This window comes from Rattus rattus, chromosome 3 (assembly GCF_011064425.1).
Source record: "Rattus rattus isolate New Zealand chromosome 3, Rrattus_CSIRO_v1, whole genome shotgun sequence".
Classification (NCBI taxonomy): Eukaryota; Metazoa; Chordata; class Mammalia; order Rodentia; family Muridae; genus Rattus; species Rattus rattus.
In genome coordinates, this window is record NC_046156.1 from 201,806,269 (window position 1) to 201,830,728 (window position 24,460).

Genomic DNA, 24,460 nt, shown 5'->3' on the forward strand with positions numbered 1-24,460 from the left:
GTGACAAGTCTGTGTCACAAGACCCGTGAAGTAGCATTATCAAGACAGCTCCGTACAGCTGAGCTACACAGAACAGGATGGCACAATCTCCTGTAAGGTACGATTTCATCTGTCGCATGGTTAGCTGTGATGCATATACGACTATGTTCAACCCCATTTCGCAGATGCCTATGATCCAATTTGGTAAATTTCCTAAGTAACAGAGATGGAGCACACAGGCTGCTTACTGAACCCGAGACTCATTGTCCTTGTCTAAGGAGAGCAATAACCCCTCAGAGGTAGTTTTAACTATTACTTGACATAAAACATCCAGGACCATGCATCATAGGGACTTAAAACTTACATATGCGATCCAGATGTATCATAGATCTTTCTCTAAACAAACACAAACATGTCTCTGAGCTTCATCCTCTAAAGATGAAAATACTCAAGTACAAACAATTTATAGTTAGCACTAGACAATGTCAAAATGTTCTAATAAAGTTATGCCAGCTTAAGGTTCATAAATGATACACAAGGAATAGACACTTTTCTCTGCCTTTCTTACCAATGTCACATATTAAAATTATTCTGGAATTTTGTCAGCGATAGGTGAAACATCTCAATTTTTATTCCCTAAGAGTAGCCATGATATACATTTTTATACGCTCACCTGATACTTGCATATTTTCTTTAAAAAAACAAAAAACGCTGTTTGTATTTGCCTCCATGAATGTACATACAGCTTGAGGGTGTCTGGTCCCTAGAACTGGAGTTACAGACAGATGGCTGTAAGCCACCATGTGGGTGCTGGGTATAGAGCTGTAGTCCTTTGCAAGAGCAGCCAGTGCTCTTGACCACACAGCTGTCTCCAGCCTTCCTCCCTTATAAACTGCCCATGTCTCCTCTTCATAGTCTCCCCTGGGGCCTTAGTCACAGAACAAGAACGCTCATATATCCAGCCTACAGAACTTGCCTGCTTTCTACTCATGTTCACAGTTCCCACTGTTTCTTTTCCATAAAGAAATTTTACATTTTTAATACAATCATATGCCTTTGTATTTTTTCTGGATATAACTTGCTTTTAAGACTTTTGCCCACGAATAATCTAAGAATATTTCTCTATTTAAATATGTTTATAGCTTTAAAGATACAATCTTTAATTTATTCAGGAATGATCTGTGGAGGAAGGTCTCTGCTTCCCGAGGCACAATCCACACTATTTACAGAGGGTGTCCTCCTGTAAGTAACCCAAGAGCCCCCATGACACAATTTCTAAATTCTCAAGTTTTGTTTTGCTGGTCCCTGTATCAATGCCAATGAAATATTCTTGTGCCTTAATACTTCAACATTTTAAAAAGACATTTCTTCATTTAAAAAGCATTTTGACCTTACATCTTACCCTTCTACATTTTGCTTGCATTTTAGAAATGTGCTGAATTCCCTGAAAGCCTTCCTGGCACGGGACCCAGGCGCCATACTGAGGTAGAGAAAGACACACTCAAGTGCATTTGCCTGATGAGTAGCTGGGCTTTCACTGAAGACCAGGGTGTATTTCTTCTTAATATCACTTCTCTCACAATTTAAAATATTTTGTTTGTATATTCTTTTAAGACTGTTAAGAAAGTTGCACTGCCTGCTCTAAACGTCTATAACACCCTTAAAAATGCATTAAATGGATTTTCTCTTGATTCAAGATGTTGGGAGCCAATTATCCTACAATGTTCTGCCTTTGGTTGTCGTTCTGTGCCGGCTTGAACCTCCACTAGAATGTGAACAGTTTTGAGGGTATCTCTTAGTCCCTCCTGACTCAGAGAGGATGTCTCTGAAAAGTGTGGCCCTGGATAACGTGTGTGGCTAGTCAGTGAATTCACCACCCATGTGATGTACTCGCTTATCGGTTATCCTGGGGGGGGGGGGGTCCTTGACATGAGGGACATAGCCATATGGTGATTTCTTGTTTGCTCTAAAAAATTTTAGTAATAGAAATACTTTCTGTGAAATTCTACTACAGTTAGCCTTTTAATCCCATTCATATTTTCATATTTCATATGAAAAAATTAACTCCATACATCATCCCAACATACTAAAAATTATACATAGCACTATTTTATATTTCTGAAAATCTCATCTTTTATGTTCCCTTTCAAGTCTTTGTCTCCCTTTTCTTTAATCACAGCAGCTCAGGTTTTCTACTGTAGACAGCTCCTGTGGTATGCTACTCAGGAACTCTGGTGGGGTGGGGGGATCCCACATATTTTGGTAACTGAATTACTTTTTTTTTTCTTTTTTTTTTTTTGGTTCTTTTTTTCGGAGCTGGGGACCGAACCCAGGGCCTTGCACTTCCTAGGCAAGCGCTCTACCACTGAGCTAAATCCCCAACCCCAGAATTATTAAAACTAACTTTATAGCTATCTATAGATTCAGCTGGGTACAGTTTCTGATGTGTAAGCACACTGAAGCTTTGTCAATTTCCCTACTAGTTATAACGTTTCTATACACTCCATGCTTTAAAAGTCTGTAACTTACACTCTGTTCTAAGACTGCACCAAACATTATTTGTGTCCAATTATTCTTTTTCTAGTCCAGCCATCGGAAAAGCATATACTTAATCCTTTCCTCGAGTTTCCACGTCATTCTCTCTCAGGTAGGCGGCCTTGATATTTCTGCAGTGGCATCCTTCAGCCTCAGATTATGTCTGCTACAGCAGTGAGGTGATCCAGTCAGAGGCTGGATCCGTAGCTCTTTGACTCCTCAATGGCTTCCTCAACCCTCCTCACTTTCCTTTGCACGCACCCACTCTGGGCTCCACGCCCGTCACATCAGTCTGTGCTGTTACAGGTGCCTCTTACAGGGGTGTTTCGTTCCATGGTCTTCATTTTCTCACTAAGCATTCATCTGCTCCTATTTGTTTCTAATGACTAAAAATTATTTGTAATTTCTGGTTGGTCAGCCAATGGTACTCTCCTCTCGCTCTGTCTCTGCCTCTCTTTCTGCACCCATCTTAATCAATTAATCTTATTTAGTTTTTCTTTTCTTTCTTTCTCCTCCTTCTCTCCTTCCTCCTCCTCCTCTTCTCTCCTTCTCCCTCTCCCCCTCCCCCTCCTTCTTTTTTTCTGTTCCAAAAAGCTTTATTTTTATTGGATCCAGGGCGGTTACAAAGCTACCTAGTGTCTTGAGAGGTTCATTCAGGTGGGGGTCCTGAGGCCGCTGGTGTAGAGCAGAGGAGGGAGTCCTTGGAAGGCGCAGAGGTCTCCTAGTGGTGCTTGAGTGAGGCGCTCAAAGAGATACTCACCCAGAGATGCCTGGGGCGCACCAGTCTGCGCTGGTTGTGGCCCTGCCAGCCCACAGAGGCTGGTCAGGTGGTTGCCCATCTTCTTGATGAGCTTCACCTCCTTAACCAGGAAGTGACTTTCCAAGAAGTCCCAGAGATGAGGGTCTGTGTGGGCAGAACTCAGGACACGCACACCCAAGAGGGCCTGGCTCAGGTTTTTCTCCACAGTCACGGCAGCTACCAGGGCCTCCTAGGTTTTACCCTATTCATCTTGAGATGGCTTCTGCACATCCTGGAAGAGTGCACAGCCCCTCGATCATTCTGAACTTGAGGAGACGCTCGTGCCCTCACACTTCTCCTCAGCTAATTCGTGGAAGAAGTGGCCTATGCCCTCCAAAGCCATCCCAATCAAAACAGAAGGCCAGAGAGAGGTAGGTGTAGGAGGCTGCAGGTGCAGGTTGGCCGGGCAGTTCACAACAGATAATTCTGTGGAATACTTCTGATGGATCTGAGAGGTCACAGCTGATCCACAGTATGGGGCTAACTGCAAAGAGCCGGTGCTGGCTGGTCCTAGCCAGCAGATGGTCCTGGAGGCTGTGACTAGAGAGACTTGTAAGGCAGCTTGGAAGCTAATAAGTGGGAGTCCCTGGGCCTGTTTCTTCCAAAACACTGTTAAAGCAAGACACAGATCCACAGGCCCTCCAAGGCTGCTCCAGCTTTTCAAGAGGGTTTCATTGTGCAGTCCTGGCTGTCCTGGACCTCACTCTATAGACCAGGCTGATCTTGAGTTCTGAGTTCCACCCGCCTCTGCTTCCCAAGCGCTGGGACTAAAGGTGTGTACAACTATCTCCTGACTCTGCTCGACTTTCAAAGGATGGATTTTTCTTTTTAGTGGATTTTGAACAAAAAACAGTGGACATGAATGATGTTTTGTAGTTAACTTAAGCCATAATGTATTATTTGTGACAGTCTAACCCACTCACCACCAAGACAGGGGTTTGTTCATGCAGTATTCACTTTAAAGAGCTAGGTCTATGGGTATTAATATTTGAGGATTTTAATTAAGAAATTAATTGGGCAGTGCTTTAAAATGCAAAGTAGCGGGAGCGGTTATAAAATATGTAGGACCATGTATAGTCGTGCTCCTACTTCATCCGCCCATCTTACTGTGACGACAGTTAGTCCAAGGACAGCAGCAGCACTCCAAGGGCTTGTATCAAATATGCTCTCATCAACGTTTATACGCTGACTTATATAATGTACTCCAGGCGAAATAAAACAGCCATGGCAGCCGCTCTCCCTCCTCCTCCTCCTCCTCCTCCTCCTCCACCTCCTCTTCTTCCTCCACCTCCGCCAGGACTGTTCCAGTGCACCACTAAGCCAAGGCGCCACTTACTATGCAAAAGGCGCAGCAGTGACTGGCACCTAAAGCCGATTGATCTCCACGTCACCACCATCGCCCTCCCCCATGAGCACTCCGATGGAGCTATTGATTGAAGCACTGCCGATCGGTTTCCATTTTCTGATTTTGGGCAGGCCAATTAAGAAAGTGAGTAATTGTGATTACGCTGCTTCAGGGTCAATGACACTTGATGCAAGACAAAGTGCTCTTTTCGGAACACACAAAAGATAATTTTTGATCTAGCATGCTCTCGTGCAAGATGAAATACAAAGTAACTTAGTAAAAACAAACAAACAAAACGCATCAAGCACGACAGTGTGTATCTCTCCCTAGAAGGTGTTGGTTAGGAGACAAAGTGCAAATGTGGTCCAAGAAACTATAAAAAAGTCCTTGTGACTTTTAGTAAAAAATGGAAAAATAACAACACAATTGATTGTAAATTGGAAAGATAAAGGAATATTTTAGGTTTTAATTTTGGTCTGTCATTGGGCTCACATTGTCGAAATCACTAAAATGACACCGCTCTGGTGCTGGAGGCAAATCTATTTAGAGTAGTGTTACTCATAGCTGTGCTCAGTCGTATTGATCTGTGTTGTCTGTCTAATAGAAAAATAATAAACAATTACTAGGCAGTGCTGGGGAAAAGTAATCAGTTTTTATATCTCACTAATAAACAGACCTCCCAAAACATAAAGGTGGTGATCTGCATAAAATCGATGTGCCTGCCGCACGCTCGTGGCCCTCACTGCCCGCTCTTGGCAGCGACAGAGGTAACGCTGGGCCCGAGTCTCTTGGAAAACAACAAAGAAAGGTTTGGTACACTTCTATACATTTACTTTAAAACGTTTTGGTCCTGACTTGCAAAATTTAAATCCTGACAAATTCTATCTTAAACTGGCTAAAACTGAGATACATAAAATACCTCAATTTAAAAACAAACAAACAAACAAGTAACTTTCACTTAAAAAACAAGATAGACCCTGCATCAGAAAACAAAACAAGGATGGCGGTTCTGAGCCGCCCGTGGTTGGCTCTGGCTTCCCAATGGCCTCGGGGTCCATCAGCGTCTACACACCATACAGGAGCAGATGTCTGAGACTAGAAGGACTCCAGTAACTCGCGGTTATGACATCTCAGTCAACTTTGTAAATGTCCTCAAGCGCTTTTCAAAAGTAACACAAAAGGAGGAAAATGTTTTAGAAAAGGCTCAGAATCAGTGATATTCTACTCAAGAAACTCACTGTGTCTCAAAATGACAGCCTGTCCTAGAAGACGCCTGCTCTGAGCTACTCAGCGTTATTATCAAACTGTTCATTTCTCCTGGATTTTCTAAAATTATATTATTAAAATTAAAAAAAACCAAAACCCTAGTAATAGCCTTTTTTGCCTGGTACACTGTCTAGGCAGGCATCTCAGAAATACTAAGAATACCCACGCAGTACACAGCGTGTGAGTACCAGCGTGTCCATGGTAGTATACACGTGTGCGTAAACGCTTTGTCTTACAGAAAAGGCGTCTGAAAGACCACTTTCCATCCTTAGTCCTATACAGACAATACAAGCAGAGCAACTGAACTTACCACAGCTGAAAACTGGCCGTCTGTGTAGAATCACAGAAGTCAATACCCATCGAGACAGTAACGGATCCCTCAGGCTCCAGAGACTCTAAGAAAGAGGGTAATTAACACATTAAAACATGGAGGACAGGAGAAAGCGGTAAGGGAACCACTGAATGAACACTCAGGCCAGTCATGCCAAAGACAGACTTAATTACCACTCAGAGGAGAGTTGCACTAAGAATATTAAAGGGAATTACCAACTCACGACGGTAACTCTGAGGACTCGGCGCCAGACACACTACATCTATGGGTTTGAGACTCTCCCTTATTCTTAGAGTTCAGTTTAAGCTACTCCATCAGTGGTGGGTTCCACAGCATTCTCGTGGATCACGCATGTAGGGGCTCATCTAACTGCCTTCCCCTTACAGCTGAGCCTCCACCTCAATCCTTCCAACAGTCCTCTCTCCTGTTTCTATGTCACATGAATTCCACTACCATTAGCGTCCTCAGCGTTCCCTGCTGTGGTTGTTTGACTGAGAATGGTCCCCATAGGCTCTCATACTTGAATACCTTGTCTCTTCTTGGTAGAACTATTTGGGAAGGATTAGGAGGTGTGTCCCTGGGACTGAGACTTGGTTTCAAAAGCCCATGCCATCATTACTGTTAGCCCTTTCTCTCTTTCTGCCCCTACCTTAACGTGGGAATAAGATGTGAATTCCCAGCACCACTGCCCGCCCATCTGCTACCATGCTCCCTGCCACGATGGTCATGGAGTCTACTATCCTCTGGCACTGTGAACCCCAAATTAAATGTTTTGTTTTATAGATGCTTTGGTTGTGGGACCTTAGCACAGTAACAGAAAATCAACCAAGACAGCTCTTAAGAAATCTTCCCACCAATGTCCCTTTTCTGTCATGATCTATAATCAAAATCAATCTCAATCTCTCTCTCTCATATGCAAACACACACACACACACACACACACACACACACACACACACACACACACAAGCAACCACACACATGCATGCTCACAGAATATCAAGTCTTCGACCATCTCTTCTAGAGAGCTGCACACTATCACAGCACTGATTAAGGCTGCTCTCTTCTCACGGAGTAAGGCTACTCTTCTCTCCTTCCCGTGCAGAAGACGGAGCCCAGGCAAGAAGGAACTCTACTTCTGAGCCATAGCCCAGTCATCCTTTACTGAACCCCTAACGCCATTTTCTGTACTATAAACACCAAGGTTTGGTCTTCTTTCTATCCTCCATCCCAGAGGTTAGCAATTCTGTCACCTCCCGAGCACGACTGCATTCCTAAGTCAGATCCTTCGCCTCGTACATACTGCTAGTGTCCTGACACTGCTCGACTCTGCTTTGAGTGTTAGGATAAGGAACCTGAGGCTTAGTACTGTGCCAATTCTGGAGGACAGTGCATGATCAATGGCATGTTTTACTACGTGAATGCTTCAAGAACAAAATGATCAGCATAAAATCATTCATATAATGGATTTTATAATACTTGGACACTGTTTCTGAACTTGCTGTTGTACACTGGAAATGGTCTAATGTGAATCCTTACTGCCTTCCCCCCAACCCCCTCATCAATCCTTTCTCTTCTTAATGTCTTTGGAAAACTAGGCAAATAATATTCCTATGGGGAATCCAGCTCCCTGCTAAAAGAAGGGCAAATCCAGAGATGTTAAGGCGATATATAACAGACAGCAGACCAGGAATACTATCAGAGATGTTAGGGCAGTATATAACAGACAGCAGACCAGGAATACTATCAGAGATGTTAGGGCAGTATATAACAGACAGCAGACCAGGAATACTATCAGAGATGTTAGGGCAGTATATAACAGACAGCAGACCAGGAATACTATCAGAGATGTTAGGGCAGTATATAACAGACTGCAGACTAGGAATACTATCAGAGATGTTAGGGGAGTATATAACAGACTGCAGACCAGGAATACTATCAGAGATGTTAGGGGAGTATATAACAGACTGCAGACCAGGAATACTATCAGAGATGTTAGGGGAGTATATAACAGACTGCAGACCAGGAATACTATCAGAGATGTTAGGGCAGTATATAACAGACTGCAGACCAGGAATACTATCAGAGATGTTAGGGCAGTATATAACAGACTGCAGACCAGGAATACTATCAGAGATGTTAGGGCAGTATATAACAGACTGCAGATCAGGAATACTATCAGAGATGTTAGGGCAGTATATAACAGACAGCAGACCAGGAATACTATCAGAGATGTTAGGGCAGTATATAACAGACTGCAGACCAGGAATACTATCAGAGATGTTAGGGCAGTATATAACAGACAGCAGACCAGGAATACTATCAGAGATGTTAGGGCAGTATATAACAGACTGCAGACTAGGAATACTATTTCTGACCCTTTAAGATGGGCACACATTTAATGAATAAAACATCTCAAGTCCCTTTTATTTTTCACAAAAACATGAAAACACAATTAGTGGTTTTGTTGTGTCCGTGAGATGATTTTCGAGGGTGATTAGATACATTGCACACTGTAACTGGCTGTAATCTATTGTGGTATGGTCTGGGTCGTGTTACACACATGGAAAAGAACTCTATCTTAAAAGCATCCAATCAATGCTCCCAAAATGAATGAAATATTGTAGCCATAAGAATTTTCCTCAAAACAAAATGCGTACAAGTAGTACTGAGGCAACGGTGTTCATATTTTAATGCCAAATTAACGTCACACTATGAAATTTATTGTATTTATTTCTTCTATTCTACATAGGCCAATAAAAGGTCAACTCATCAACTCATTATGCCGGCCAAAGGAAGCATTAATACTGTTCTACTGTTTTAACCTTTGGATAACATTTCCAGCCCAGACAACCCATACATCAGCTACTCGACACTGCTTAACTAAACTAATTTTTAAACTAGGTAAAAGGGCTAGATTGCAAGCAGTGAAAAGAAAAAAGATCACAAATTGGTATATTCTGTAATTCCTTGGCAATATATCAAATAATGCAAATTAATCCAGTAAAAATTAGAATAGAGTACACTATTTAAGTTCTCTTAATTATCAAGTATGAAATCCTGGTATTCAGTAACTCCGCGTTACTTTGGTTGCTTATGAAAGTCTACTAGACTTTGCACTAGAAGCTGTCATTTCTCTTGTAAAATAATATTACACACACAAAGCATGGTGTCTCACAAAGCCAGGGCTGGGATAGGGAAAACCAGAACAGCCATGCACAGTTAAGTGAGGAGGGAAAACTCCCTGACTTCATCCTGCGCCAAGGCCTTTATTCCCTTCAAATGTCAGAAAACAGAGCTGATATTTCAAGGCTACCACGCCAGGAATCCACTCCCCTTTCTGTTCCTTTTAGATAGAGTCTGAGGAGCTAAGAATGCCCTCGTGTAACTGAAGGTAACCTTGAACTTCTGACCCTCCTGCCTCCACTTCAGGTAGGGTTTATGTGAGGCTGTTGGGGTCATAATCAGGGCTTCATACACACCCCAGATCACAAAACTCACACCATCCTTTCCAGAGATGTTCTGTCTGAAGCTTCTTCCAACTAATCCTTAAGATTGTGTTCACTCGGAAAAACAAAATATTTTCTGAAAATACTTAAAACTGTCAAGGGTACAGCAGAAGGCCTGACCCTGTGCTGGGCATCTGGGAAGGGCATGTGTGGGAGCTGTGGGCCCAGTGAAGCTGCCTCCTGCATGCGGGACAGGGGCTGCTGCCGCTGCACCTTGTACTTCATGGAAAGAGAAGCAAGGCTCCCCTTCTGTGTTTTGAGCATGGACACATCGTGACTGTAAATGGCTGTAACAGATCAAGGATATTTAAAGCCACAGGTAACTGAGCACACAGCAAAGGATGTTCAGTATCCTGTGTGTGAACAGGAGGACAAGAGAACGTATTCATCCTGGGACCCTTTACTTCTCGATTCACGGATGTAGAAGGAACATGAAAGGGTCTGGAGCCATGAGAGGCACTATGTTCAAAAAGACAGACTCTTTACGTTACCTACGATGAGGTGGGGGAGAAAGCTGAGCAGCAGGGGTGAGGGGAGGTGATGCAGACAGGCAGACCCGCCCCTCATCATACCAGGGTCCTGACACTGAGACCCGATTCACTAAGGGAGAAGAAACACATGTTTGATGTGATAGATTCAGGTTTTAAAAAGTGGCTGGGAATATTGTCCAGGGGTAGGATCCTGGGGAAGACCCAGTCACACACACACACACTGGGCACTCTCATAGGTAGTAAATGATTCTGTATTTTATCTTGTTCGAAAACTCTGCTTTAACAGTGAAAATGTTTAGCGACTGAGGTTCCAGGAAGACTTGGCATTACCTATCGGATGGAAGACGTGCATCTGCACGCCCACAGCAAGCTTCTTCCCGCCTACGTGGATGTTCTCTATCTTCCCATCGGAAGTATTGGTCAGGGTTATCTGCACAGAGACCATCTTGTCACCGAAGATGCAAGGCTGTCTTGGGAAGCAGTAGTGGGCAGCCAGTCCTTTCCCACGCATTCGGTGAAGCAGCTCATGTGTTTTTGTGGGCACGAAGACAGGTGTACTGACCTGGGCACATGGGAGGACAACAGAGTTGGTGAGGACGGTCGCTACTGCTTTTAGAGAACAAGCCAATACTCACATCACGTGCTTGCCCTAAGTTATCATGTAAAACAACATAAACGTTAGAAGATACCACACAGTCAGAAGAGGTGAAGTTACGGAGTGAATGCCTCAACGCAGCATTGACACTTTACTTTGCTGGGCAGTGGTGACACACACCTTTAATCCTAGTACTTGGGAGGCAGAGGCCAGCCTGGTCTACAGAGCGAGTTCCAGGACAGCCAGGGCTACACAGAGAAACCTTGTCTCAGGAAAGTCAAACCACGCCTCCTCATCACTTCACTCTATTTCTGCAGGTGTACATTAAAATATTTTAGTAACAGAAAACAAGAATAACCAGTCATATAATACGTAACGTTTTTGGGAGCAAGGAGACAGGGTCTCACTACACAGTGCAGGTTAGCTCAGATCTGGGATCGTCTGGTCTTGCTGTTGAGAGCTCCATGCCATGGCGGTTGGCCTCATGCCCTGAATATGTAAGCACTTTCCTCTTACAAGGAGTATATGAGTTTTGTTTTTACTCTTTAACCTAAACCATGCATCTGTGACCCTCTTGGTGACTTTATAACTCCATTTGGAATTTTCCAACTAGTTCTCTTGGCTGTGTCAGTACATGACATCCCTGTCTGTTATTGAACAGACATCGTGTGCCTTCCCCTTCAATCCTGACACTCACCCTCACAGCTTCTCACTGGGTAGCACAGGTTTGCCCAGAACCTGTAAGCCTTCTGCCCCAACCCCAAGTCCTGGGATTTTGGCATTCACCATCTGTGGTCAGCCATGAGCACTTTTCCCTTTAGTGGACGCACTGTGAACTCCAGCTTAAGGTGGCTTCCTCCTTTGGTTTACTGATTAAAACAACCTTCCCTGCCGTGATGACAACTGCTCACCGTCAACTGGAGGGGATTAGCCACCTGGGAGACACCTGGGCCAACTGAGGAAGGACACCTACCTGACTGGAGGAGCCCAGGCAAGCATTTCTGTCTACTTCCTGACCACAGACCCAGAAGCAGATCCTACCCAACCCTGCTGCCATGGTTTCCACCACGACAGACTTCTGCTCTCACTACAAGAGCCAAAGAGATCCATCTTCTTGAAAGTCTTTCTGTCCGGCAGTTTGTCACAGTACCAGCTAATACACCTACTTTGAGAGCAGATGGTCATCACTAAAATTCCTTCAGGGCTTTATTAGGGAATCATCTCCTTATACTTCCATTGAGTGCTGGATTTTAGAAAAGTTCTTTCCTTAACTGTACTAATTGGAATCACACACAGCAAATTAAAGAAAGAGGGAGAGAAAAAGAGAAAAGCTGTCTATTATAAAACCATGGGATAGGCATCTTTCCTTTCAAAATGTAAGTATTGTAGCACATCAGACCTGCTACAAATAATTAACAATAAATAACTTTTAATAATTTTAAATTCAACAAAACATCATAAATATGAAATGATAAACTGCCTACTATTTACCATTAAAACAGTATTCTATAAAAGGTAAACGAGGATCAGAATTTAAAGTAACCTTTGTAAAAAATCTGCCAACCAATTTGCAACATATATTTAAAAAAAAAAAAAAACCAGCTACTTAAGTCCCAAATTTTGTCCAGCATTTTCTTCTCTTTAAGCTGGTGCCTCCACGTGACCTTTCTGATGACGGCAGTGAGTGGTCTGTCTTAGTTTTACTTTGGTTTCCTGCAGGGCTAAGGATCAAACACAGGACCTCAAAAACTGGCGAGCACAGTGTTCAAGTCTACGTGCTTCCTTTTCCACAGGGCAGTGGCAGACACAACTCTGGAGGCTCAGATAATGAAGTCACAAGTCTGGGCTCTTCCTGTGGTACCCAGCAAGATCGGATCTCAAAACCAACTGTTTTTAAAGACTATTTTAATGTTGAAGGATGTTAAACCCTGCTCTGAGCTCTCAGGTACTGTTTAGCACAGACCTGAACGCCCATGCTCAGTGTGAACACACTCCACGACAGAAGGGTGACCGTAACAGGACGGGCTTAGGTGCACAAGGGGCACCAGAGTTATAGCAACCAACCTGAGCACGAGCCTGCAGCTGACAAGTGGTATTTTCTAGCATTACCTGTTGATTCTCTCAGAGAACGAGCACACTGGAGACTGAGCGTGTCACTTCTGACCTACGCTGTCTGAGATGTGCTCATCATAGTCACTCAGGAGACGGTGACAAGGCAGTTTCGCTCGTTTGGAAGCTCATAAAGGCTGAGCTGCACACAGTATGGGAGCAAAAGCTGAGACTGTAACATAGAAGGGAGGGTGACTAGGAGGCTGGAGAGGAGCAGTGCCAAGACGCTGCAGAGTCAGCATCGACAGTCGGCTTAGCACTATGGGAAGGGGTGGACATCTTGGGAATATAGTTTTAGCAGCCATTTTCCTTTGAGTTCCATGCATGCATGAGTGACCTCAGGGCTTTCTAGGGACAGCATTACTTCAAGCACAAAGCAGTAATGACCAATCATTCACTTTCTCTGTCTCACACTCACTGACACACTTTGCTAACCAGGGTACTAAGTACTCTAACACAAAGTGTTCAGAGAACTGAGTAAACTAATCAGTGTGATAAATGCCACAGCAGCGGCAGGTTCACAGGCTCAGCACAGGCAGGCCTGACATCCTGGGGACAGGAGAGAACCCAGCCGCTTGAGTGAATGGAGCACGGCTGTGGCAGTGCCCTCTGCTTCCACAGTACCACGGTCTTCTGAGCCCTACCACCCCTCAGCTGGTTAACAAGTCTTTGGTTTCTGATCCTGAGTCCCACCAAGCAGGCACCTGGGTTCAGTCTGCTGAAACACAGCAGGCAGAACCACTCCACTAGGGTAAGGTAGCACCATGTCACTCCCCTGCTCCAACCCTCCAGTTCCTTGAAGAGTAAAAGCTAAACTCCTTACAGAGGCCCAGAAAAAAACCAAAGCTGTGTGTTCCTGATGACTTCATCCCTCTAACTCCTGACCCCACTGCTCACTCCTTCACCCCAACAGCCATACTTCCGCCATGTGCCCATGGCATCTGTCACCCCTTTACCTGGAAGGTCCCGGCCTCACAGATCACCTGGGCTGGCTCTGAGGTGCCTCTGCTTCAAAGTCACCCTCCTAAAGAGGCTTAGCAGGATTTGTCTCCTCCCTATTTCCCTTGTCCTTTCCCACTGTCTCTTAATTCTGTGCTCCCCTCTCCCCGTCCCTCACTTCCTTCATTTTAACACAGGTCTCTATGTAGCCATGGATGGCCTGGAACTTGCTTTGTAGACCAGGCTGGCACAGAATCCATCTGCCTGCTTCTGCTTATAGAGTACTGGTACTAAAGGTGTATACCACATGCCCAACACAGTCATAGCAAAATATTTAACTATTACGTTTATTAGCTGGCTTCCCACTCGTTCTTTATTTTTTTTTCTTTCTTTTTTTCGGAGCTGGGGACCGAACCCAGGGCCTTGCGCTTGTTAGGCAAGTGCTCTACCACTGAGCTAAATCCCCAACCCCTCGTTCTTTATTTTAAAACATAATTTTACCCATTTTCATAACTCAAAGCATAATTTAACCATTTTAAATATTACAGCGTTTCTAGTAATCTGCGCCTAGCATTGGTTATAACTATACACAATTTGATGTTAAGTCTTCAAATACAGAAATTTCCTAAAAATATCACAGCCTACGGGAGCAGTGGAGGGGAGCAGTGGGGTCAGTATCAACATTTATTAGTTTTAGGAAATGGCTTAAGATTTCCATTAAATATAATTCTTTCTATTATATATGCATATATATATAAAATAACATTATGAACAAAAGAAAAACTACTTCTAAACGTGTACACAAGAACAATTTATTGACGAGAAGTTCTATGAAAAAAATATTAGAAACATATAGATTCAGGTAAGAAATGATTTTAATGGGGTTGGGGATTTAGCTCAGTGGTAGAGCGCTTGCCTAGCAAGCGCAAGGCCCTGGGTTCAGTCCCCAGCTCCGGAAAAAAAAAAAAAAAGAAATGATTTTAATAAATCTGTACTACCCAAGACAGGATTAAAAAACAGTGCTGGCAAACACTAGTTTTTTTAGTGATGTATTTATTTTTATTTTATGTGCACTGGTATTTTACAGACATACCTGTTTAAGAGCCCTGGAACTGGAGTTGCTGACGGTTGGGAGCCACCATGTTGGGGGTGGGCATTGTGCCCTGAACTTGGGCCCTTTGAAGAAGCACCTAGTGCTCTTAAACGCTAAGCCATCTCTCCAGCCCTGAAAATGCTGGTCTTGATTTTGTAATGACGAATGTTCTAAAAGGTCAAAGTTCGCTGTATTCTAAGCAGATGACATGGCCACCCTCACTGGGATTCCCGAGGACATAACTAGCTCACCGGCTGCAGTGACATGACAGTGCAAAGCTTCCCCAGACGGAGGAGAACAAAAGCATCCAGTCCCGTGAGACGATGCCCACAAATCTCCCCCAGTATAAAATAATAAAAGTGTAAATAATAAAAGTCGTTCGTGTGCCTTTAGATGGTTTGTGAGAATAAGCAATCAATTCGGCAGCCACAACATTATTTCTAAAGGAAATCTATGTGACTCATGACGCCTGTAGATGCACAGAGACAAAGCACACATATTTTATCAGTTTATTACAGTAAGCAAATAAGCGTGGAATGAGAGAGCACATAACTGTCTACTTAGTGCTTACTGAAACATTTATAAGAGCTGTTATCTCCCTAATAACAGACAGACAGCGTGCGGTTTTAGAGAGGAGAAAAGCTTCATATTTTTTAACACTTCACTAAAAAGTAACTGAAGAGTGTAAAATGAAAAATACTCTGTGCAGTTAGCAGGTAATGGACCATATTATCAACTCAAGTTAGATTTATAGGGTACAAACTAGTTACTAATAGTTATTTTATGACATAGCATGTCTGCTTTTTCTTGAGATTATTAAGATTAAAGTTGTAAAACTTCTTTTGAACATAGCTGTTCAAAATGATTGAATTATAAAATCTGAAATGAGACTTGAAAAATAAAACACGGAGTATCCAGTGAGCGGACTGGAAGAAGGCTGCTCCAGCTGCTGCGTTACTATTTCAGAGATGACATTTCCACATAAAGCTTTATGAAAACGGTGTTTTCCAGCCTTTTATGCTTTAATCTGTATTTAGTTACACAATCATCTTTAAGTATTATCAATCTATTCTGTTTTTAAATTTCAAAAAAACGAAGAGCAGTAATACATAAACTGTGGTCCCCGTCGGTCTTCTCTCGCTCAGCTTACAGCAGTGCCTGTTTAGATCAGACTGACAGAGCGATGCGGTAAGGAACTGCCTGTCAGTAGAGGTGAGCCGCAGCTTTAACATTAGCGCTTTTTAAACCAATTCGCTTCGATTGGTAAGAATTATACAGCAGAGAACCTCCATGTTGCTTTATTTACCCAATAAATATAGACAGTGGGCTGGCTGTGTCTCCAGTCTGGGCGGAGTTTGCCTACCTGGACACAGAGTCAAAGAGATACACTGAAACCTTCCAGACAGCATTACTTCAAACTAAGGTTTGTTATTTTAAGGACAACTTCCTATGCTTATAAACCTGACTGATACAGAAAGTAATTGTGACAATTTCCAATATTTTGAGTAATGAGCACAGATTATGAAAAAAAGATACCACATGGTATCTCGCACCATTTGTAACTCCAGTTCTAGGGGATCCAAAGCTTTCTTCTGACCACTGTGAGCACCAGGCATGTATGTGGTACACAGACATACGTTTGCAGGCAGGTCTGAACACAGTATGTACACTTGATGATTATTAGTGCATGCATGTAAACAGGCACCAGCAAGCAAGCCTTATTTGTGTGTGTTTTAACACTAAGAATGGTTCTAGTATTTTTAAATGGTTGTGAAATCATAATGACATTTTATGACACTAAAATTTGTAAAATTCTACTTTAGCATGTAAACCATTTATTAGAACACTCCCCCCTTTTTCCCTCTCTCAGGCTGTTTCTGTACCACGTTGGCATCATGGATTGGCTACAGTCTACAAGGCTAAGGTAACCACTATCTGAGGCAAAAGGCATCGGCTGAGATGATTGTGCATTCCTGGCCTGGGGTTTGTTTCTATGGTGTACTGCATTTCTGGATTTCTGCACTGTGAACCACCCAGCATCTCCAGGATGAAGACTCGCTAGTCATGCTGTCTGGTCTTGTTAATGTATTCCTCAACTGGGTCTGCAAATATTTTGTCAAGAAATTCCGCATCCATGTTCTTCAGAGAAATTGGTGGATAGATTTACTGCTCTTTCTTTACCTAGTTTTGGTATCAGGGTAACAGTAGCTTTGTTAAATGACATTTTCTGGTGCTTCTTCGCCTTCTATTTTATGGAATAAGAAGACTTGAAAGTTTGATCAGGACTCAGCAGTTACTCTGGACCTAGACTTACTTACTTTTTCTTTTTCCCTTTGGGAAGCTTGTTAATAGTTTCAACCTGTAATGGGTCTATTTAAGTCCTTTTATCTTCTGGCTTTAATTCTGGTGTCACATGACTTTAGATTCCTCCAGCTACGTTGTTACTGCTTAGCATTGCTTTGGCTACTCATGCGTGGTCTTTTGTGATTCCACTGGAATTATTGGATTTTTTTCTAAATCTATAGAGTATCACTGGAATTTTCCTCGGCACTGCATTAAATATGTAGATTAATTCTGGTAGCAGAGCAATCTCCAAAAAATTAATTCAGCCAATATAGGAGCATGGACGCTCTCTTCACTCTCTAGCATCCTCTTTGAATTCCTTCATGTGGGTCCAAGTTCCACCCGCCTCAGGGTACAGCACCGGGCAGGGGCTGGGTTTTGGGAAAGCACTGAGACACTGAGGGTGGGAAGGCACACTCTGGGATGAGGATGGAGGGCGGGGGGCGGGGGGAACGCAGCTGTGGAGTTCTGACTCTTGGACATCCAGACATCCCTAGGAGTGTCTGAAGAGCTAAGAATGGAATCAGGGGACTTGCAGGCCAGAACAGTGTCTGGTCCAGTCTGGGGCTGGAGCTCTGTCTTGTCTCAGGCGGGGATTGTCCTTAGCTTGGTGAAGGTTGTAAGGGGGAGCTCAGAGGGGCCTTCTATGGGAGAAGAGCTGCTGCTCTGTTGGCGAATGCTTTCTTCACGGCTCTCCACAGTGGATCTTGAAGAAAGAGACCATGGTTCTAAACTGTTTACTGGTTGTTCATGGCGGCGGGAGACAGGTGCATACGGCCTTCTCAGGGTCTGACCCTGGATTAAATTCCTTTTGCAGGGAGGAATGTCTGGGAAGGGAAGCTTATTGACTAAGCCTTCAGGGCCTCTGGGTACCTCATTAGCACAGAGAATTCTGTCCTGGGCCAATGTGATTACAGGTCACATTTCCTTATGTGGGAAGTGTGGCGCGTGTTCTAGGCCAGGAGTCTGGCGGGGAGCGGAGAGTCTCCCAAGTTTCAGGTGTGTGCCCAAGTCTCCAGGCCTCACCCGCTCTACCCACCAAGCTTCCTGGCATGGCTTTACTGTCCCCCACCCTTCTGCATCTTAAAATTTTCCTTGTAGAGATCTTTCATATCCTTGGTTAAGTTTATTCCTAGGAACTTATGTTTGGGGACTACCATGAATGGGCTTTTACCCACTCTTTCTCTGGTGGTCAATGTTGGTAAATATGAAGACCGCTGTGCTGCTGGGTCTGTGTCCTGTGCTTACAGATGTAAGAGTTTCCTCCTAGAGTTCTACAGTCTTACGTCATTCTTTTGTCCAGCTTCTGTGGCTAAGCCTCCGAGCATTACATGGTGTAAGGAAGAGAGAATAGGCATCCTTGTCTCATTCTTGATTTTAGGAAAAGCTAAGAGTTTGTCCCCCACCCCCATTTCTCTTCTGATTTTCATCTTTTCTCTTGTCCATGCTATATAATGTTACTCTAGTGTTTCAACCTTTCTTTAAACAAAAATCCCTTCTATTACTATCTGTATCATAAGTCCAGGTCAAAAGGCTTCTCTCAAAAGCAGGGCTTCAACTCCCTCCTACAGCAGATGAGAACCAACACAGGGACCCACACAGGACAATGTGCACAGCCTGAGAGACCTTGGAACACTCATTCCTAAATGGGATGTCTCCATCAAATCCCTCCCCTAGAACTCAGAGATCTCTGCAGAAGAGGGGGCGGAGAGACTGTAAGAACCAGAGGACATGGAGGACACCAAGAAAACAGTGTCTTCCTGACACAACAGACTGATACACATAGGAATTCAGAGACGATGGCAGCAGGCACAGGGCCCGCACAGCTTCAAAGCCAGGCACTGAGAGAGGGAAGTGGACATGAGCTCCCGTCACTACACTAACCAAGGAGCTACCTCCAACTGACAACTGCTTGCAAAGGAAAAGTTAGTTTTCCCTATTGCAGTATCATGGGTTATATCAACCACACATAAAGGTAGGCCCCATGCCCAACACAAACAAACTCAGTAGTATCTTTGTAGATTGTTTGTCTCATACTGTGTTCTCTCTCTCTCTCTCTCTCTCTCTCTCTCTCTCTCTCTCTCTCTCTCTCTCCTTCCCTCTCTCTCTCCTCCCTCCCTCCATCCCTCAGTCTGTTTTCTAAAGAAAGAGAAACAAAATGTAGGGTTGGATGGGTGGGGAACGCCTAAGAGATGAGGGAGTGAGGGAGGGGAATGAAAACAAATTATTTTCAGTTAAAAAAAGAAAGGACTCTGAAGACAGGACACTGCCCTTGGACACTACAAAGTTTCTCAAATTCTAATGACCTTGACAGGACACTGGCAATGACCTCTCCCTGTCTTTCAGGGTTGTCTTAAATTCAAGCTAATCAACATCTGAAATGTTTAATATGAAGTAATGTCTGAAGGAGTAAAGGAACCGAGGAACATGGCTCTCATCTAGATAATGCCTAAGGGATAGGGAAGACACTTAGCCCACGTACACAGGCATATTTATTTGAAACAATAGATCGCACCAAGATGTCTTACTCAGTGACCGGGCAGAATGTAAAGAGTTCCTGTACATTATGTGTGCCAGGCTGAGGTCCCACAGGCTACTGAGGAATTCCTGACACTGAGCAAGGATGGGAAATGGGTTCTCAGAGCCCAAGACAGAAACAGAGACAACCACCCACATATGATTGTGAACACACTCTTACTGACTTGTGGGAAAACATTTAAAGTCTCTCACGGACAGAGAACTGGTTTACAGTCTGGGGGCCGTAGGTTCTTTGGAGTCCAAGTCTGAAGCCATTTGAGGACCTGACCCCTATGCAGATTTCTATCAATTTACTTTCCTGTGTTAATGCTGTCCGTAGTTACCTGAGAAGTTCACTCGTCCCTCCCCAGCCTCTTCCCACACCCCATCTACCCAACTCTATTCTCATCAGTCTATCCCCCCCCCATCCCCATTACAGCCAGTTTATGCTGGCCAGCTACCCCTGAAGATGAAGCTTACAGGAGTCACACCACTAAATAAAACAGGCGTTCCCTCAGCCAGCGGCTGTTAAGGTTAGTTTCCGCTTCCCACTCTCCACTCTGGCGTTCTGCCTGCCTTGAGCTTGTGCAAGTCTTGAGCATGATGCCATACTCCTCAGAGTTCCTATGTTCACCTGTCTGTGTTCCTGTTTCCTTAAAGTCGTTGACCACGTGTGGCTTTTATAATCGTTCTCCCCCATCTTCTGTGAAGATCCGAGAGCCTTGATGGAGAAGACTTGCATGTCCCAGGTCTCTGACTAGCTGTGGGTCTCTGTGTTAGCTACCATCTAGTGCACCTGCGCATGTCCACCTTCATCATTTCAGTTGCAGAATTTTATATTTATGCTAATTGGAAAACAACCCTTCCTATTTGGGCATTTTTAGAAGACCAAGTCAGAGTGCCGCCATTACAGGAGTGTGCTGCAGCAGTGGCTCACGCCTTTAACCCAGCACTCCAGAGAGGCAGACACAAGTAGAGCTCAGCGAGTTTGAGGCTAGCCTGATCTACATAAAAATCCCACATCACCCACAACTACCCAGAGAGTTCCTGTCATGAATAAGTAAACAAATGAATGAATGAACAAACAGTGAGTGAAGGTGAGCAGGACAGCAGGTAGGGCTCGGGTATTAGTACCAATGCCAAGCGTCACAACCCCCTAGGCTTCTCCACCTTTCTTCTCTACACCAGGGGACTAATTCTGCACATCCTGCCTGGCTCACCTCGCTGTTCTGAGGGCTGAGTGAGATGGCGTATGTGTAATTGATTTTTAAGCTCTGCAAAGAAGTTCAATAAACGGCATTTGGGGATTATTAGTAAACCGAGTTTTCAGTCATGTTGAAACAGCAGTCTGTCAGATGACAAAGGGTCACGAGGTTAAAAGTACACATCAAAAAAGCTGAATCATCATTGGAAAAAGGCTTTTATAACAATATTGCTGTATTTATTGATAGTGCCGTCCGAAGGCCTTTAAAAAAGCAATCCCTACCCCCATGTCCTTTCCCTCTCAGTCAGCAGTGGCTGAAGAGACTGTCTCTAAAAGGTTTCTAAATGATGTTGATGTTAAAATATATAGGATCGCCATTTAACAGCCTTTTAAAGAGCAGGCCGCGTACCATCTTTGTTAGCAATGAAGGGAGGTAGGGACTGTTTTTTCAAAGGCTTTTAGAGGATGCTGTTAAAAGAATATATAGTGACATCATTTAAGAGCCTTTTAAATAACATCCTCCCCACCTCCCAATTGTAATGCCCTTGGCTTTCATTTATTTTGTACTATGAGCTGAAAATGGACAAGCAACAGATTACTGGCTATATAGCAGTGTCTGTGGATGGGGGTGATGCGCTGCTTTTAAGAAGGCTGGTGTCCAGAAATAAATCCAACTCTTCAAGAGCAAAGTTCTGTGTCTACACAGGATGGTGCCCACCCTCTGATCACTGAGCTCTTTGATTGTCTCCTCTGAAAGCTTGCTGGGCAAGCTACCTTACAAACAGGAGCAGAGTGGCAACCCAACCAGTCCAAGAATTCCTAGGGTATGAATGCAGCCCATGCCACTGCTCCCTAGTTAATGCTCCATCCGTCTAAGGCTAACCCAACTCTCAGCTCCTGTTCTGCTGCTCTGAGTGCCCAGCTGCCGCGCCCTGATGGGAGGCAGTGTTCACTCAGGCCACGCACCAGACTCAGTTATGAGGGAAGGCAGCATGAAGCCTGACAGACAGTGGGCTCTGAGACAGGTCAGCCACGATGAACCCTCTCACATAACAACACGAAACAGTATTAGCCAAGAATGCAAGATATGAAATAATTTCATACTTCTTGTTGCTCTGGGTCTTCTCTGAAAAGAATCATTTCATTTTAAGAACCATATTTAAGGGGTTGGGGATTTAGCTCAGTGGTAGAGCGCTTGCCTAGCAAGCACAAGGCCCAGGGTTCGGTCCCCAGCTCCGGAAAAAAAAAAAAAAAAAAAAGAACCATATTTAATAGATCCATAACTCTCTGAGGAAGGTTTTAAAAAGAAAACTCAAAGTACAGCTCCCAACCACAGAACACTTCAGGCTTAGAACTGGACGCCTTCACTTTTTATCCAGTCTTGCACAAGGAATTCACTGCAGTTCTGATTTGGTACAATCACAGTGAACCATCTCTTACTTGGCATCCAACCTTTTACATCTCACTAAGTTAAACACCTACTACCACCGAGAACACACAGGCCAGCGGCAGGCCAAGCCTGCCACAGCTCACGGCATTCCATTTTGACTTCAGTATTCAATGTAGGTATCATGTAACTTTTTGCATATTCTTTTTTTTTTCTTTTCTTTTTTTTCCGGAGCTGGGGACTGAACCCAGGGCCTTGTGCTTGCTAGACAAGTGCTCTACCACTGAGCTAAATCCCCAATCCCTCATTTTGCATATTCTTATGCCCCAGGTAATTAACAATGTGCTAAGCCTGAATAATACAATTTCTTTACATGTTTTAGCCCTTTTCCAAAACATAAATAACTTATTTCTCTAAGGCCTTAAAAGCAAAAATGAGCTAGTTATGTAATGTGTGTGGTTTTTTTTCAGAAGCCTATTGTAATTCTGATGCTGTTGAAATACGTGTTAATAGTTTCTTATACATCAAGAAAACAGCACTAGGAAGAGGTGAAAATTAATTTGTTGTGAAATTTTCAAAAAAATTGAGAGGATCTGATAGAGGAGTGGATCGATCGGACAGGAGACCCTATAGCAAGGGCTCTACCTGAACCTCAGATGGTCAAAGAGGACGGATTGCTGTGTGTGGCCTTTAGTGGCCTCTAAGAAATTGGAGCTGTCTCTGGAAGGTGGAACAGCAGAAAGGGCTACGAATCCCATCTTTTCCCTACATCTCCAAGAACAGAGCCATGCTAATTTTTTAGTTTAGGTCCATGAGACCCATTTCGGGCCCCTGAAGGTCCGAGGAGTATACAGTACGTCTGTGGGGCTAGAGACGGCTCGGCAGTTACCAGTACCTGAGGTTTCCACAGGAGCCATGGGTTCAGTCCCTCGCACCCATGTGGTGGCTTGCCACCATTGCTAACTCTAGTTCCAGGGCCTCCACTGCCCTCGGACGGCCCCGCAGGCACTGCACATATGCGACACATACATCCAGGCAAAACACATAAACCAGCGTTCAAAGCCAGTAAGCCTGCATTGCTTTAAGCCATCTGTGGAAACACCTCTCATCAGTAAGAAACTAGGTCTCTGGAACCTCCCACTGCGCTTTCTTGTAGCATGAGGTCTAGTGAAGGAAGAGTGGGGCACAAACGACCGCAGAAAGCTCTGCTCCGGGAGGCAGCAGTCTCGCCCCTGCAGTGCTGAATTCAGTGGTGGCATCAGCAACTTCCACAGACACTGAATGGCGTGAAGGGCTCTCAGCCTGGGTATGTTTGCCTAAGGGTTGTTGGTTTTAAAAGGATCCTTGCCCCAGCAGCTAGCTTCTCGTTTTAGTAAATCCCAGGAGTTGACTGGGATCTTTCTGTGGTTAACTGGCAGGCACTGGGAATAAAGGATGACGTGTCTCAAGGTCACTTCAGGTGGCAGGGCTGAGTCCTTCTGGCAAGAAACGAGTGCAGAATGGGATTACCCTTGGATTACTCTAGCAGCAGTAATAAGCACTGGTGAACTATAGCACAGGGAGATGTGGGGACAGGAAGGAAAACACAAATGTAAGGCGCTGTGGATGGGAAAGAAACAGGGATGCTGCAACGGGGCTGGAAGCCAGTGGTAGGTATCACCAAGAGCATGAACTGCCCTCAAGAACCTTCCTAAAAGGCACCTGTGCTAGGGACATCTCTTCCTGAAACAGTAACAATACAAGCTCTGATGTTTAGCTGGGTGGCGGTGGCACCGGCCTTTAATCCTGGCACATGGGAGGCTGAGGCAGGCAGATTTCTGAGGTCATCTGGTCTACGGAGTGAGTTCCAGGACAGCCAGGCATACACAGAGAAACCCTGCCTTGAGAAAAACAAAACAAACAAACAAACAAACAAAACAAGAAAAGCACCACCAATAAAAAAAAGTCTGCTGTTCCAAAAGGTGGAGGCCATGTGAGTCTCTGAACACAGGTTCTGATCACCTGCAGCTCTCTGGGTC

The 24,460-nt window shown here is 44.2% G+C and overlaps 1 protein-coding gene across 1 annotated transcript in view; it reads right to left on the reverse strand.

Moving 5' to 3' along the window:
- The window catches only part of Ap3b1 (adaptor related protein complex 3 subunit beta 1), a 199,983-nt gene that overhangs the window by 23,275 nt on the left and 152,248 nt on the right, over positions 1–24,460 (reverse strand). Inside the window, exons 23-24 of the mRNA XM_032899017.1 lie at positions 10,586–10,817; positions 6,235–6,319 (exon numbers count right to left, since the gene is read on the reverse strand). Of these exons, the coding sequence (XP_032754908.1) occupies positions 6,235–6,319; positions 10,586–10,817 (317 nt within the window). The remainder of the gene's footprint in view (positions 1–6,234; positions 6,320–10,585; positions 10,818–24,460) is intronic.